Source organism: Macrobrachium nipponense, chromosome 30, assembly GCF_015104395.2.
Source record: "Macrobrachium nipponense isolate FS-2020 chromosome 30, ASM1510439v2, whole genome shotgun sequence".
In the NCBI taxonomy this organism is placed as follows: Eukaryota; Metazoa; Arthropoda; class Malacostraca; order Decapoda; family Palaemonidae; genus Macrobrachium; species Macrobrachium nipponense.
The window spans coordinates 39,774,707-39,790,034 of NC_087218.1; the positions used below are offsets into that span (position 1 = coordinate 39,774,707).

The following is a 15,328-nucleotide window of genomic DNA, read 5'->3' on the forward strand; positions in this document are numbered from 1 at the left end:
AGTGTGGAAGAACGGATCAAGCAAAAATGTTAACAATGCAATGCATAAGGCATGTAGGTGGTTCTTCAAATAATCACCACGAGTGGCAAAATAGAAAAAAGCAACTGCAATATATTTTAATTTCCAAATATGAATTAATTTTGTTAACATAAACCCTGAGCTGTATCATAAGTGAAGTGTACATCTCATTTGCTGTTCTCATACTGGTACTGAATCACAGCAATTCAATCACATGACATCTTAAAAGATTGGATGTTTGGCTAAATTATGAAATCCTAGTTATGAATTTATATTTATACTGTTTAAGATAGGTACCATAAGTCTGTAATTAGCTTTTTAGCAAATTTACGTTAACATTCCTGGAAAATATAGTCACTGAATGACAAAAGAGAAATCTCCAAATGTTAATTGTCTGCTTGATTTATCTGGAGAAATCAACAAAAAATATCCAGCAAGCATGTTTAAACTGCTAAGAAAGGCAAACATGTTTAAACTGCCCAGAAAGAGGAGTTTTGGCAAGAGCAAACACAGTGCACTGAAAATACAGAGTAATGCACTGTAAAAAGTAGCTGTCTTCATTAGCTAATGTAAGCAATCATGACGTCTTTACAAATACAAAGAACTGAGGAACTGGACACTTATATAAAATTTTCAATCTGGGTAGTTAATATTTTAAAATTTTCCCATCTTGGGCCTGGACACTTTCTAAGAAATCAATAATACCACAATGCTTGTGGCCAATAAATCTGAGTTTTTTTTTTATTCTGCTCCTCTGAAGAAATACTGTATAGGAGGAACGGTGTTGCTAATTGATGAACAATTTCAGTACCACTGTATATATGTCATTTCTAAACTACTGTACAAACTACACAACTGATAATATTGATGAAAATCGCAACCCTAAAAAAGCATTTGCAAAAAATTTCATTTCATTCAATCCTACAGAAATGTATACCAGAAATGAAACCCTACAGAAATATCAAATATTTACATGAACTGTGATAATACTTGCCTTAAAAAATTTCCTGAACATCTTACGTGACACAAATACCAGATTACACTTCCTTTTAGTTTAAGACTCTCATAGTTGGACTTTGGGTATTCCATTACGTCCATGGATGCTTTTCATTTCATGATTTAAGGTCTATATTCTGGAAAATGAAAAAATGCTACTCTGAATACTAGTACAACAGTTGCTGTGGTTATGAATCAAATACCCATGTACATTTTTTTTAAAGGATAGCCCTAATCTTAGCCAAACAAATCTCTTTTATATAATGACAGGTCATTCATAGACATCACTACTGCTTTGCAATTAACATAAATATCCATGGGCTCTACTAAAGCTAAACTAATTCAAGAGCGGTCTCATTTCTCATTAAAAAAATTTTTGATAAGAGGAAGTTCAACTCTGTTATACAGAGAAAACATCTACGTAAGTCAATTTAAAGTGACTGCAGTAACACTCACCTCTAGTTTACTACACTGTTACTAGCCACTATGGAAAGACCTACGTGCAACTACAATATCAAATGCTCACTGGTGCAAAGGGCCTTCACCATAACAACAAAAGTCATCAAAATTACCGAATTTTGCACAAGTGAATTTTCCAAGTTTAAAACACTTCAATTCAATTCAAATACTCTATATTAATACATGACAAACAATGTACTGTATTAAAGTCTCTTCCATTAGCTTTTACTTTTGGACTGTACATATAGGGGAGAGTAATGAAAGAACTTGGAAATGTTTTTCAAAGTTGATGAAATAAAACACAAATTCATCTAATACTGAATGTGCTTACTCAGAAATAGTATGGACATAAATGAATCCATTAAACCTTCAACCAATCTAATGCTATCTAAGACAATGATGTGTTATAAAAAAATAAGAGTATAGAGTACTTTTTAGAATAAGTGTCAATAAAAAAAAAGAGCTACTAAACTTGTGAATGTAAAACTTAATGCCCAATTATTTGGAGTATATGACTCGCTCCCCCTTAATGAGGAAGTTCTTTATTTTAAGGAACCTACAGTAATTTTCATTTACCATTTGTCATCTAATTCTGTATGAATGTTTTATAAGATGTCAATTCTGAATACATCAATGTTTACAGTATCACCCCTGTATGGAAAGGTAGGTTCACCTGAATGATAAAAAAACAATCAAAGGATTTAGAAGACCCATTTACTGACTTGATTTACATCTCCAGTGTAGTTTTCAAAACACTAAAATTTGATAACTAGTCAATGGTGAATTATCCTGAGCAATACTGTAAAGTACAATACACTGAACTGCCAATTTACAAGGCAAACCACTTTTGCCCCTTATAGAAAATAGGCACACTTCAGGGTTGTAATTATGAAACTAATTATGAAGCAAATCCACAAGGAGACAAAAACTACGCAGCCTTTGAAATCATTTATTTGATAACATTCATACCTAATAGTAAAAGTTTGTATGTTACAGTACATATAAACAGTGCTTCTTCGTCTCTGGCACAGTGGCCCTACCTCCCAGCCTTTGGCTGTAAGAGAGGTGAGTAGTGAATGCTTCCTGATGCTTTGCTGCCACAGAACATGACACTGTACATCAAGAAATTCCATGTTGTTTACTGTTGAAGCATCAAGAACATGCACTACTCCTGAACCACTGGCCGGCTGGTATACTGTTGGCCCGAGGTGGGCAACCGTGAGACTGAGCCATCCTTAGCTTAGGTACTACATTAGTCCTCTGTATGGATGGGTCAGTGACACGGATAGCGGCTACAGCATTTTAGTAAATGTAACCAAGAATATCCTGTACTAGACACTAAAATAATCTAGTTTGAGCTTTGTTAAACCTTAACACAAACAGGTCTGCAGCTTCCTGCAGATTCTAACAAAACATCATGGTATTTAATATCATCGTGATAACTGGCTTTCCTTGTAGCCAAAAATACTTACAATGCAACTTATGCATGACAATACAAAAGACAACTGTAATATACATATACTTCACACTCACATAGCAAAGAGGTTAGAATGGTTAGAATGTAAAATGAGTGGATGACATGCTTCCATAAATGAGACAAACTGGGCAATAGCATAGTATATAAAACGGTCCTCATAGAAAACTGGATGCCGAGAGAAAGAGAGCAGGGTGCCGGCAACAGGTCACCTTGTGAAGTTTGGGCTGTGGGAATTCCCTCACCTTGCACTCAAAAAAAGTTTTATTTGCCCAGTTTGCCAAGTATGGAAGCATAAGTAGCACTTATCTTTCATTTCCAAAATGGATTCTACTTTACAAGCACATAACTCTTGCTCAAAAATGAAGAGGGAAAATACAAAGGAGGTGGGTAACCCCTAAAAAATGACCCATCCTACATAAATAAGAAGGCTAAACAATGAAAACAATAAAAATGTCTATATGAAAAATATGCTTACAATGTTTAATAAAAATGCACCAATTTTGTAGCTATCCTATACCGTCCTAAAAGGGAAGAAAAGTAGTAAGATTGTACTACATATACTATTACAAAACTGGAACAAATTCACAGCAAAAATACACAGTATCTCTACAAGAATTGTGAGAAAATTACGTATTTTGGTACAGGACGGTATTGGAGAGGACAGATAGGAAACATTTAGTTATTCATAAGTATTCAATACAGGAGAGTTATTCTTGCATCATTCACTACAGCGAACAGCGAAAAGAGACAGAAGAGAGCTGTAAGTTACATGGAGAGACAACTACGGTACACCTCAGCGGCTCAGAAAAATCAGGAAACGAGATGACGGCCCTTTAGCTGGCTACAGGAGTCAAAATAATGCTAACAGTTCATGAAAAGAGGGCAGGCTACTGCTTATTCTTTTAGTTATATTTTGTCAATGAAGAACATTGTTTTTCGTATACTGCAGTATTATCACTGTATACTTGTGGTCTAGCTACCTTGCACTACTCCTGCACTACCCTTACAAACATGCGCGCTGGCAGCCTCAGGTCCTCTGGGCCGCTAACAGCGCACCACTTGAGACCCGACACTGCCCTTACACTACCGTACAAACCGTATGGAAAAGGACTTAAAAGTTACCAAATGTTAAACGGATTGCAAAGAGTATTAATTTCCTATCCATACTAATAATATACAGTTACACAAGACCACCTAACTTTTTCATTTCGTTTTCAGTCTTATCTACTGTATCCATCATATAAAAATAGACCTACTTCAAGGTTCCAGGTCCTTAGTGTTCATACCACTGTATCACAAGATCATCTGTGTGGTCTCATCTTCTCCTAGGTAATACCCTGCATCAACCAGGCGGTGTCATTTAGGCACCGCCCCACCGACCGTGCCTTTCTGCGGATGGGCTGGGAGGAATCACTCCGTTATTTCTCTCTATGGCTGCATCTACACTACATCCATCATAACAACAAACAAATGCAGTGTAAATGCAACCACCTGCCTCCCAGCTGGGTGTGGCCTAATCAGGCCCTTCAAGGTTCACCATGGACAAGATGGGCCACACCCTCCAACTTCCACAAATCAAGAACACAGTAACTTAGGCCAGTCAAGGACCAGCGCACACACACACACACACACACATTACACAACCCATTAGAACACAATGGAACACAAACAGAAATAACAAACACCCAATTAATGTGCGTTGAAACAACAAACAGACATCTTGAGAGCCAGTTCAGTCTGACCATTACTTTTTTTCCATTCTTGGTGCTGCTGCTGCTGCTGCTGCCGTCCAGAGTACGTATACTTGGTTGGATGGGGCCCCACTGGGCATAACAGCCCTACGGCCGTGCCAAAATATGGTGGGCCACCCAGTGGAACGTGTGCAGGGCCGGGGGGGCAGCCAGGCCTCCATGGCCACACACTCCTATGCTACATGGATACAGAGGCTTGTACGGGTCACTGCGATCCTCCTACACTGAACCACAACAACCATAGGGGTTGCTTGTGGGGGGCGGGAGAGCCGCGAGTCACGCTGCAGCCCACTTCGCCGAGGGTGACACAAAGTACATCTGGCTCACTTGCCAATGAGGAACGTGTATTTTTAAAAAGAATTCAAACAGCAGAAACTTTATTAAAAGCCTACACATATAAGCAACACGAGTGTGACTATCACATACCAACCGTATACATGGTTCTGAAATTCCCTGGCAGAGGGAAAAGGTCCATCATCACTAGGCTAACCTTCATCTCCCATGGCATCATCATTACCTATTTCAAACACCAATCATGACTGAATTTGTGGATCCTATTGAGGAATTTATTCAAGTATCTCAAAATGACAAGGTTAGCAATTTAGGTAGAATTCAGAATATAAATGAGTGCATCAAAGTAAAGTATGAAAAAAACAGCAGCCATGGGTGGATGAGGCAAGGCAACTTTGTGGATGAGTGGATGTTAAGATGGCATAGCGCTATGGGTCATGACAGCGTCACCCATGGACGAAAGGCGGGCACAGGCAGCGGTAGTGTGGTGTGAGGAGCAGCCATGGGAGGCTACCCACCCCGGACTCTCGTATACTATGGGCTGGGCGGGCCGCGCTGGTCCCGCTCAGCTGCAGGGCGCACGGCGGCGGCCCGCTGCCTGCACACTGGGCTGACAGCTCTGATCACTGTTGCCTGAGGTGGGCCACATGCAACTCATGTGGCACAACAAGCCAGAGTGTGGCTGGGCCAATATGCGCCACATGCAGCCCCATTGTGGCTGGTGAGCCGGAGTTACACGGCCTGCACTTTGTCTGAAGGATGGGTGGGCCGCGGGAGGTAGTGTGGGGGCGAGGGAGAGCAGCCTGGCTTTGAGAAATGGGCTGCAACCACACCAGGAGGAGCAGCACTGCTGGATCAGTGAGCCAGGCCACCCTCGCCATGCTGGCCCGGACTCCACAACCCGCAAACCGCCCACGCGTCTTATTGCTGCTGAAACAAACAAACAATAATAAATAATCTAATTCTCTTTAGGTATGAAAATTATAATTTAGGGATATTTTTACATGCGATGATTTGCTTTAACATCATTACAAATTCCATTTCAAAATCACTTTGCATTCTTTATAATATCTTTACTGAGCTATGTATTTTCATGAAAATACTTGTAATGCTTCAATGAGCTAACTTTTGTTAGCTAATTAAGAACATAATCACACAAAACAGTTTGATAAAACTTACACAGAAATATTAGCAACAAATATCATGCATGTCTGTGAGCTGTACAAAACAACAGAAACAAAATGTCAGATTTTAACAACCTTAATAATCCTAAAATTACTAAAACTGAAACACAACTAAATACAATAGAATAATCAACATACATAGACAATAGCCTACTTGCCATGCGATAATTCTATCTCTACAAAGGTAACTTTTAGATTCTAAACTACTGTACCTCAAGAACCCCTAGCCCTATAGTACTACTGTACCAGGAATCTGAGATTTGTTTGTACTGTACTATTTTAGACTATTTTGTCTGCACACTGTATACAGTAGATGACAAACTAATCAGTTGTGCTCAATGATTACACTGATGATGAATGAAGTTAAGCATGCTGTGATAGGTGAGACTCAAATTACACAAATGATAGGCCTTGCAATGATTAAAGGCATGCCAACAATAGCGAACGTCACTGTCATTCAACATAAATGCATAGGCAGTAAAATGCCCAGAAAATCCATGAACTAACTTTGGGTGTGGGTGGAGGGCGGGCTGGGCGTGGGCGGATGTGTGGATGTCGCCTACACGTCAGGCGACTCCGGGTGGAGGTCGTAGCCCATGCCCTGGCAAGTAATACCCATATATCAATATGCATGTAGGGAACGGGATGGCCCTAAGTCATTTGATCAAAACCTCAACATGTGAGCCACTTAAACGAATGACCTCGTATATGTACGCTTATCGATTTCATACACAGTATTTTATTTGGGTCTAATGGTACCCTAGTGTGTATTAGCACTTACAAGCTACTGTGGCCACCCTCATAATCTTTAAAAAGCATCATTTGTATGCTAAGATTAAATTCTCAGTTAATTTTCATGTATTTATGATTAAGCTATACCCAAACGTTTTCTGGATTCCCACTCAGCTGTAGTATCTGCAACTGCCAATTATAAAATATGCCCCTCAACAAATTTTGAAAATTCTTTCACAAATTTAAATTTTTAATTTACAGGAAATTTTCAGACATAGGATTCTCTCATAAATGTAAGGTTTTCTAGACTTCTGATTTTAGTTGAAAACCCCAAAGTTACAAAAACACATAAAACATTAACAAAAATCTGGTACTCTAATGAAAATATTTAACATTCTGATCTCTATCATTGGACATGATACAGCATTTACAATTTAAGATGTTTCCCCGTATTTTCTTAATAGCTAAACTTGAATGCTGCCCAAAATAGAAGTACATTTTTCAATCAACTTCATGGCAAATATGGTATCAAGGTTTTGCTGCTGCTATTATTGTTCTTGATTTAAAACTTTTACAAACCATCTGAGATACTATACAATGCCCCTTTGATGAGATTATAACAATTTTGCATTGTTAATTAACAACTACTCATGTCCACTAAAGCACAGTAAATTTGCCGATACAATCAAATAACATACCAACTTTGGTGTGCAATTACTCTTAAACTTCTTTCTTTATGCTATAAATTCTATATAGTACCTAAATACCTATTCATTCTTGAAAAGCCTAAAACCTACCAGTCCATAACATCCCATCTAACCCTAAATATTAACCAAGCAGTTGGTTGTCTGAATGAAGATATCTAGAAACTGTTAGAAAGTCTGAGGAGTTGTTAAAACATAGCAATGCAATAACACTTTAGAGAATACTCCATCAATTGTCATACAATAACATTACAAACACCAGATGAAATTTTTCAAATATCTAGATCATAACCAGGTATAAATAACTTTGAATTTGGTAATCAAGTAAGATGTGTCAGAATTCACCAAATTGAATATATAAAGAAAATTCAATGCTATGTCCTTGAAGAAATTAATTCAGAGCATACAGCATGATGCACTAGTAAGTTCTTGTCCTTTACGGCAACTGCTTAATTTGTCTAAGAAATAATCAGTTTGTAGAACACAAAGCTCTGTTATTTCCAGGGAATTATCACTTTTCAATCATAATACATATTCTAAGGAATCTCCTGTTAAATTGAGGAATAAATAAAAGACTTCCCGAATCATGTTCTGCATTCCTAAAATTCTGGAGAGCAGTTGTTGGCTGTGCTCACAATGCCATATAACATGGGGAAATTAAGAGAGGGCAACATAAACACTATGAACTATCAATCTTGAAAACTTACCCCTGAGTATCCAGACCCATTTAGTCCTGGCATTCCATAACCCATTGAATCTTCTCCTGGAGGTGGAGACATCATAGGTCCCGGAGTCCCACTCATGCTGTACGGCGACGCTCCTGCTAACGTATAATCTACAATGAGCCAAATAAAAACTTCTATAAAACAAACACTTGGTTTTCAGTTTACAGCTACATTTAAATATCTACTGCTAACATACACACAAAAAATTCAAAAGCTGTCTTCAAAACTATTTTGAGGTTTCTATTACTACAAACATTGAATGGGGTAATTTTGCCAAACCATTTTTTGTATTTCATTTAATATCAGGACACAATCCTCTCTGTAAATCACTCATTACTAGTGTTCTATATAGACAACAATTACACTCTAGACACAGAATTTCCCTAAAAAAGTAATGTGCTTGAGCATACCAATTAAAGCAAACATTGACTTGTATAAGGGGACAAAAAACTACTAAATTTGTATAAAAAAAAAAATAAACAATAAGCCACATCCTTCTGGCATCCAGCCATAATATTCGTGTAGACAACACAATACAGTATGCATATACAACTGCCACCCAGTCATAAAATAGCAATAACCCACACCACACAACAATCAGTACCAGTACTATAATTCAAATTTTATTTTAAAATTACATCTTCAAAAACTTTTCTGTAATGGAATTCAATCATATGAAAAGTAAATGCATAAATAAAGTAAGGAATATGTATAACTAAATGAACATATATCCCCAACATGTTTATCATCACCAACCAGGTTTCAAAACAACATCAACAGAAAATTAAAGCAAATATTATTAATCAATAAAGAATAAAGCCTACCATCAAAAAAACTGTAGTAAAGTATAAATATAAAGAAAATGTAAAGAAAAAATGTTTGACATTAATTTGTGAATTAATTTAAAAGGGAAACAGGAAATGAAGACCCCTGTAAAAACCACAGAATACATGGAAATAAATTTCATTCAGATGGAAGGACACTAATTCAACTGCACATTTTCAAATAAAAAGCCAGTCAGTCAAGTCTTGCCAAATATGAATGATCAAAATTTAATAATTATGCCTTGGCCAAAATGTATCTTTTGCCAATTTAAATTATAATTTCTTTTATGGTTTGACATCTTTTAAATTTCTCTATGAAAAAAGCTGATAAACTACATATGTATATTTTTTTGCTTCAGTCCCCACAACAATGAAATTAGTATATGAAAAATTAACCTAGAGTTATAATTGAATGTAATTACATTCTTTATTTTTAGCATATGGTTCTCTTATGTGTCTCTTTTAACAAACATAAGATTTGCCTAAATTTTGAGCACAAAAAGGCTGAGAAATGTGGCTTTTTGTAGTGAAAGTATTTCCTACAAATATCTTCCATTTTACAGGATTAGATGAGTAAGTAGTTCCTTCCACTCTCATCTATCTGCGGATAGTTTTCATGAATTCAAGTATGGTTCAGATTTTAATATATGCTTTATCCCCAGGATTTTCTGGGCTTTCCTTCTGGTTTATGTCCAGCTACTTTCCTATTTACTAGTACCTTAGCTCACTGCTTCTCTCTCACTTCCCACAACAAAGTGAAACAACTTGGGGTCTTTCATAATACGTACAAGTCTGTCTCCGTTTCTGGAAACAACATCTTTTAAACATTTCCTCATTTATACTGTAATCTTGTCAAGAATATCAGCATTTTGCACTTACGCCACTTCATATTTTCACCCATTTCCTTTTGAAATACCCATGCCTCCATTATGCAGAAATGTATGGGCCTTATGTTTGCTCATAGATATTTTGCTTTAATTACAAGTTTAGTGCTCTTACTACAGTGTACTCGGGCAATATTTTTCCCGTTTATACATACTGTTGCTAGTTCTTCTTTTACTGCCCTCTCAAAGGGCAGTAAATGGTTCTGTTGCCCTCCTTACTTCCAAGCTCTCAACTTTCTACTAGTTCTTCATATCTAAGTCTTTACAAATAGTAAGGGGGAATTTTGAGAAATTCAGCAGTAATCCAATTAGAAGAGAGGGAAACAATGATGCCTTGAGACACTATTTTACCTCTACGATATACCTGGGCAGTCAAAACTCATCTCTGGTAAGACATTTCATTATGGATTATAACCAATGAACTTGCAATAATTGTTTTAGTCATGTGCTATAAATGATTTTTTTTAAGACAGAATGCTGTTTGTCTCATTTTGAAGCCAAATAAATGTAATTTATTGTAACATCTTAAAAAATTAAAAATAATAAATTCATATGAAATTTTTTGTTGTAATTTTTTTAACGTTTATAAATTATTTTTAAACAATGAAAAACTATTTTAAATTTCTTTGCTAAGGATATTCATATAATTGCTATTTATGCCAATTATTACATATACCAACAACTAGAAAAAATAGATAAAAATTTTTGTGATTTTGTATTTAGAACTCACTCATTGATAATTTCCTTTAAACTGCCCCAAATTGCACACAAAATTTTATCTCTAGCTACCTGACTTCATAAATATCCACAGTTAATGCTTTTGATGTCACTGGAATCTCAAAAGGTTAATACAAATACAAATACGTAATGGAAGTTTACAAGTGACTGGTTCTCATGAAGTAAAATTACTATTTTGCTTTACAAACCCAGAACTGCTTGCCTCATACCTCACAATTACATGAGATTGAATACCAAGAGTGATATTAGAATGCATGAACCTCCTAACATATCCTAGCTGTAAAAAAAGTAATTTTAAGGATTAAAAGTCACACATTTTTTGCTTGATATATGACAACGGGTTTGGTTTGGTGTTAGGTGTTAGGAGTTTATTTTTTTATAAAATGCCTAACATCCCTCACTCTTACAGCATTCTAACATTCAACCAGTTAGTGATAGGAGAATAGTTCTATTGTAAATACAAATAATACAGGTTACTTAAAATATGGCTTCTAGTTATGAAATTAACTTTACTATTGTATAAGTAAAATGTATTCCTGCATACCTTTGTTTATGAAATATTTCTAAAAAATCAAATAAGCGTAAAGAGAAGCAATTTATCAACTGCACAACAGCTAAATACTGTAAAAACAACACTTCTTTATTTGTAAGACTCATCTAATCATAAACTGAATGATTTGTCTACTAATACAACCCAACCAAAATTACAGACAGCCAACAAACAATTGATGATATGGAATAGGATAACTGAAATTGTTTACTTCAATATGTATCAGGAATAAAACCACTTTCTTCCTTAAAATCAAGTGACTTTCTTCCATCTAAAAGCAGGTAAAGTTCTCATGTTCCATACTAAGTAATAACATCTTTTAAGTTAACCATGTGACTTGCCCCAGAAATGTCTATATGTATAAAAAATACAAATGAATAAACATCATACAACTCTAAGAATCTTCCTCTTATCAATTTCCACTGGAAAAAATGCAAATGCACCATAGTTATCCGTTGGAGAAACATCTGTTCTTCGAGTTTTTATAGCAACAAAGTCGTTATCGTTACAACCATTTTGTGGTCTTTCTTGCATGTAAGTCACAGGAAGAATCTGCCATTTGTGGTATAGGTTGTACGTTCAGCAAGGGACGATGTTGCCTCCCTTCTACCGGTAGTGGTTGGTGCTAAAAAAGTTATATATACAAGTCGTGCAGACAACGCATGACCCCAAGATGTTGAAAGGTATAGGTTATTGTAATGTTACATAATCCCAAGTCACATAACGCTAACTTCAAGTACCTCCTGCCAGTACAGTTAAGCTATACATGGGGCATCTTTTTTATAGCAGCTTTCCAAATAATTTATAAATATCTGAATGATATAAAAATATTACATGGGACATGTAACGTACTTTTAGACATTCCAAGAAACTGTTAGAAATCAAATAAAATTTTTTCCCTTAGCTTAAATTTCATAAAGTTTCCACAGCACTTTTTAGGTGGCTGGCAAAATCAGGGGTTCTTTTTTTAAAAAGCAAGATGCTCACATTATGCCTAAACTTGAACATTCAATAAGCAAGATTTTTCATGACAGTTACAAGACTTCCCTACACATGTACCTCCAAATGATATATCCTTATATTTCATAAGCACTATCATGAAAATTATATGATTGCGTAGTCAAATCTGCTACACAGCAATATTTGTAAAATTTTGTAAAAACACTTGCAAAAGGATTTTGCTATAGGATTTTTTTTTTCATGAAATCTGTAAACATTTCTTGGGTTGAGCTTTGAAGAATATGTGAAAAAACAATAAGAGACTCTCCAATAATGAACACCTGTATCAACAACACCACCTTTATAAGGATGGCCACTAGCACCCAAACTTTTTTCTTTTTTTACATTACATACTTAATACCCTCAAAACCTTGATATAGCATCAAACAGTTCATTCAATTTGAAATATGGGAAAAAAAAAGTCTTAATTTCATGAAATAACAATTCAATGAATATTTGTTCAAATTACAAAAATGAGAGAGAGAGAGAGAGAGAGAGAGAGAGAGAGAGAGAGAGAGAGAGAGAGAATTTTTAAAAGACTGAATCTCGGCTATGCTGCTAATATCTGTCATGCTTATTATGCTTACAAAATATCCACTGATTTATATGACACGACTTTTTAATGACTTACTTTAACACAACAATAATGTTTGAATTTTAATGTAGTACTACAGTACTACACTTGCTGGAATTCAAATAGCTTTGATTTGATAAATAGTTATACATATACTATATATACCATATATATATATATATATATATATATATATAGATATAATATATATATATATATATATATCTATTATATATTATATATATATAATATAGATATATAGTGTGTCACATGTATATGAGAGACAGAGAGAGAGAGAGATGAAGAGAGATGAAGAGACGGAGAGAGAGGAGAGAGAGAAGAGAGCGGTCGCTTGATTATTTCATTAAATTTGTTTACACATTTCACTCATTACACACACAATGCACAAACAACCTAGCCAGGAAAGGACTGGGTGGGACACTTCAATTTAAAATTGTCTGGATTCCAATAAGAAGCTTCATAAGGACAGAAAAACTGTCAGATCAAGTGGCCGATGCATGGGGGATTTCCTCTCCTCCGGCACCATTCTCATTTCTTTCGAAAGATTCTTGAAAGCCACTCAAGCATACGAGGGCAACACCAAATGCCGAGAATGAATTAAAACCACTTGCGTTACAGCTTTCTAAAATCACGAAGTAAAAACTTAACACAGAGAGGAAACGAAGAAATAGAAGAGGATTTTAAGAGAAAGTGGAAAATGTCTACCTACAATCTCGAAACTAGATTTTGGAATGACAGAAGGGAGGGGAGATCATTCCAAAACTGAGAGGTCTGGGATACTGAGTCAGGTACATACTTGAAATTCTTATATATAATACATCCTACAGTTCAGCCGAAATGTTTCACTGACGAGAGGAGGTCTTCGTTAAAGCTGATTTTATCCCGTTTTTACACAGAAATACAATGAGCAAAAATAATTCACCGGGTTGGAGCAAATAACTCTAATGTTCCATGACGTTCTAGTCTCACCGCGTATCAACTATGAAAGAATCGTCCGAGCGAAACGAATGCCGGAACCCAGAGCAGCTGTCAATCAATCGAGCACAACGGGAATTATTACAAACGGTGGCGTTTTCTCTCCGCGTATAATCGGTGATGATAACATGCCTGGCGATCCTGTTCCGTATTTAGACGTCATTCTCAGCATAAAAAGTTACCGTTGTGCACTCTTATTTGTACTTCTAGATCAAATGTCTTAAAAAAAAAAAATGTAAAATTTCTTCAGTCTGAACACAACTATGAACTATTCTTTGATCATACAATGAAATTTCGTAAATATACGAGTCAGATTTCCTCAATCCTTCATAAGTTCAAGTCTACTGAAATCAAGCAGCATTTATTTCAACTCTATTTGGTCTTTCAGAAGGCTGGGCTGACTAACCCTGCGGACCCGAATCACATCACTTTTCCAGGTCCCTGAGAGAAAAGCTCTATAGAATCGCAAAGACGCGTGTTCGCACTTCAGCGTTCAAAAGCGTTTATTGAAAATGAGAAAAACGACAAAAATTCATTCAGCATGAAGGCACTCGGGGACTGGATAAATGCAAAGTCCCATCTCCTCCTACACTTAAGAGTCTACCTGGATCTTTTCCCCGAGCGAACGCAAGTGCCTCTTGTATGGAAGGATGAAAATAAAACGAAAAAGTCAAATGACATAGGCAGATTTAACCGTGGGAGGAAGGCGAAGGCAAGAGAGGAAAGGAGGCACAGTAAGGGGCTGCCGACGGAGGGGGGACAGGGGGGGTTTGTTAGGGGGAGGGAAGTAGGGTGTGAGAAAGGCGTGGGCCTGTGGTCACGTGGGGCGGTGCAGTCCGTCATAAAATTAATAAGCGCGCGTTGAACAAGAGTCGCAACACCGCCTTCTACACGCAATGAACTTCTACCGAAACTACTAAAACACGCCGTTGTTTACAGAGTTTGATCTGATCGTCACGAGAGAGAGAGAGAGAGAGAGAGAGAGAGAGAGAGAGAGAGAGAGAAGAGAGAGCAAGCCAGTACTGTGAACTGCGTGTCACCTGAGATTATAAATGAGAAATGATCGATAACTGACGATTAACTTTCGTGCTCTAATCCCAACAAAAAAAGAGAGAAAAAAAACTATGATCCAATCCAATATGGCAAACTCGAAGTGCATGATTAAAAAGTTAACCTGCCGAGTACTAACTGCGAGAACTGCCACATTCAAGGTCTGCCATGACAATATGATTTAAAACGTATCTCGGCCTATAAGTTATCTCTGTCTACATAAATAGTTACGTGGAGAATGAATTATCATAGCGTAAACAAACACAGTCGTCAATATTTATGTGATGATTATGATTTCATAAAAATAAATCCAAACTAGATATGGAAAAATTAAATATGGTATCAAAGCATATTATCTCTCTCCCCCCATTACATA

At 36.3% G+C, this 15,328-nt stretch overlaps 1 protein-coding gene across 4 annotated transcripts in view; it reads right to left on the reverse strand.

The window, feature by feature from the left end:
• Window positions 1-2,408: 2,408 nt before the first annotated feature.
• The window catches only part of LOC135202464 (homeobox protein extradenticle-like), an 81,730-nt gene continuing 68,810 nt past the window's right edge, over window positions 2,409-15,328 (reverse strand). The window contains exons 5-7 of one of the 4 annotated variants that reach the window (XM_064231868.1): window positions 8,320-8,432; window positions 6,684-6,777; window positions 2,409-5,919 (exon numbers count right to left, since the gene is read on the reverse strand). In XM_064231868.1, the coding sequence (XP_064087938.1) occupies window positions 6,736-6,777; window positions 8,320-8,432 (155 nt within the window). In that variant the 3' untranslated portion in view covers window positions 2,409-5,919; window positions 6,684-6,735. Of the gene's footprint in view, window positions 5,923-6,683; window positions 6,778-8,319; window positions 8,448-15,328 lie in introns of all 4 variants that reach the window. The other 3 variants (XM_064231866.1, XM_064231867.1, XM_064231869.1) reach the window with 3 other exon arrangements.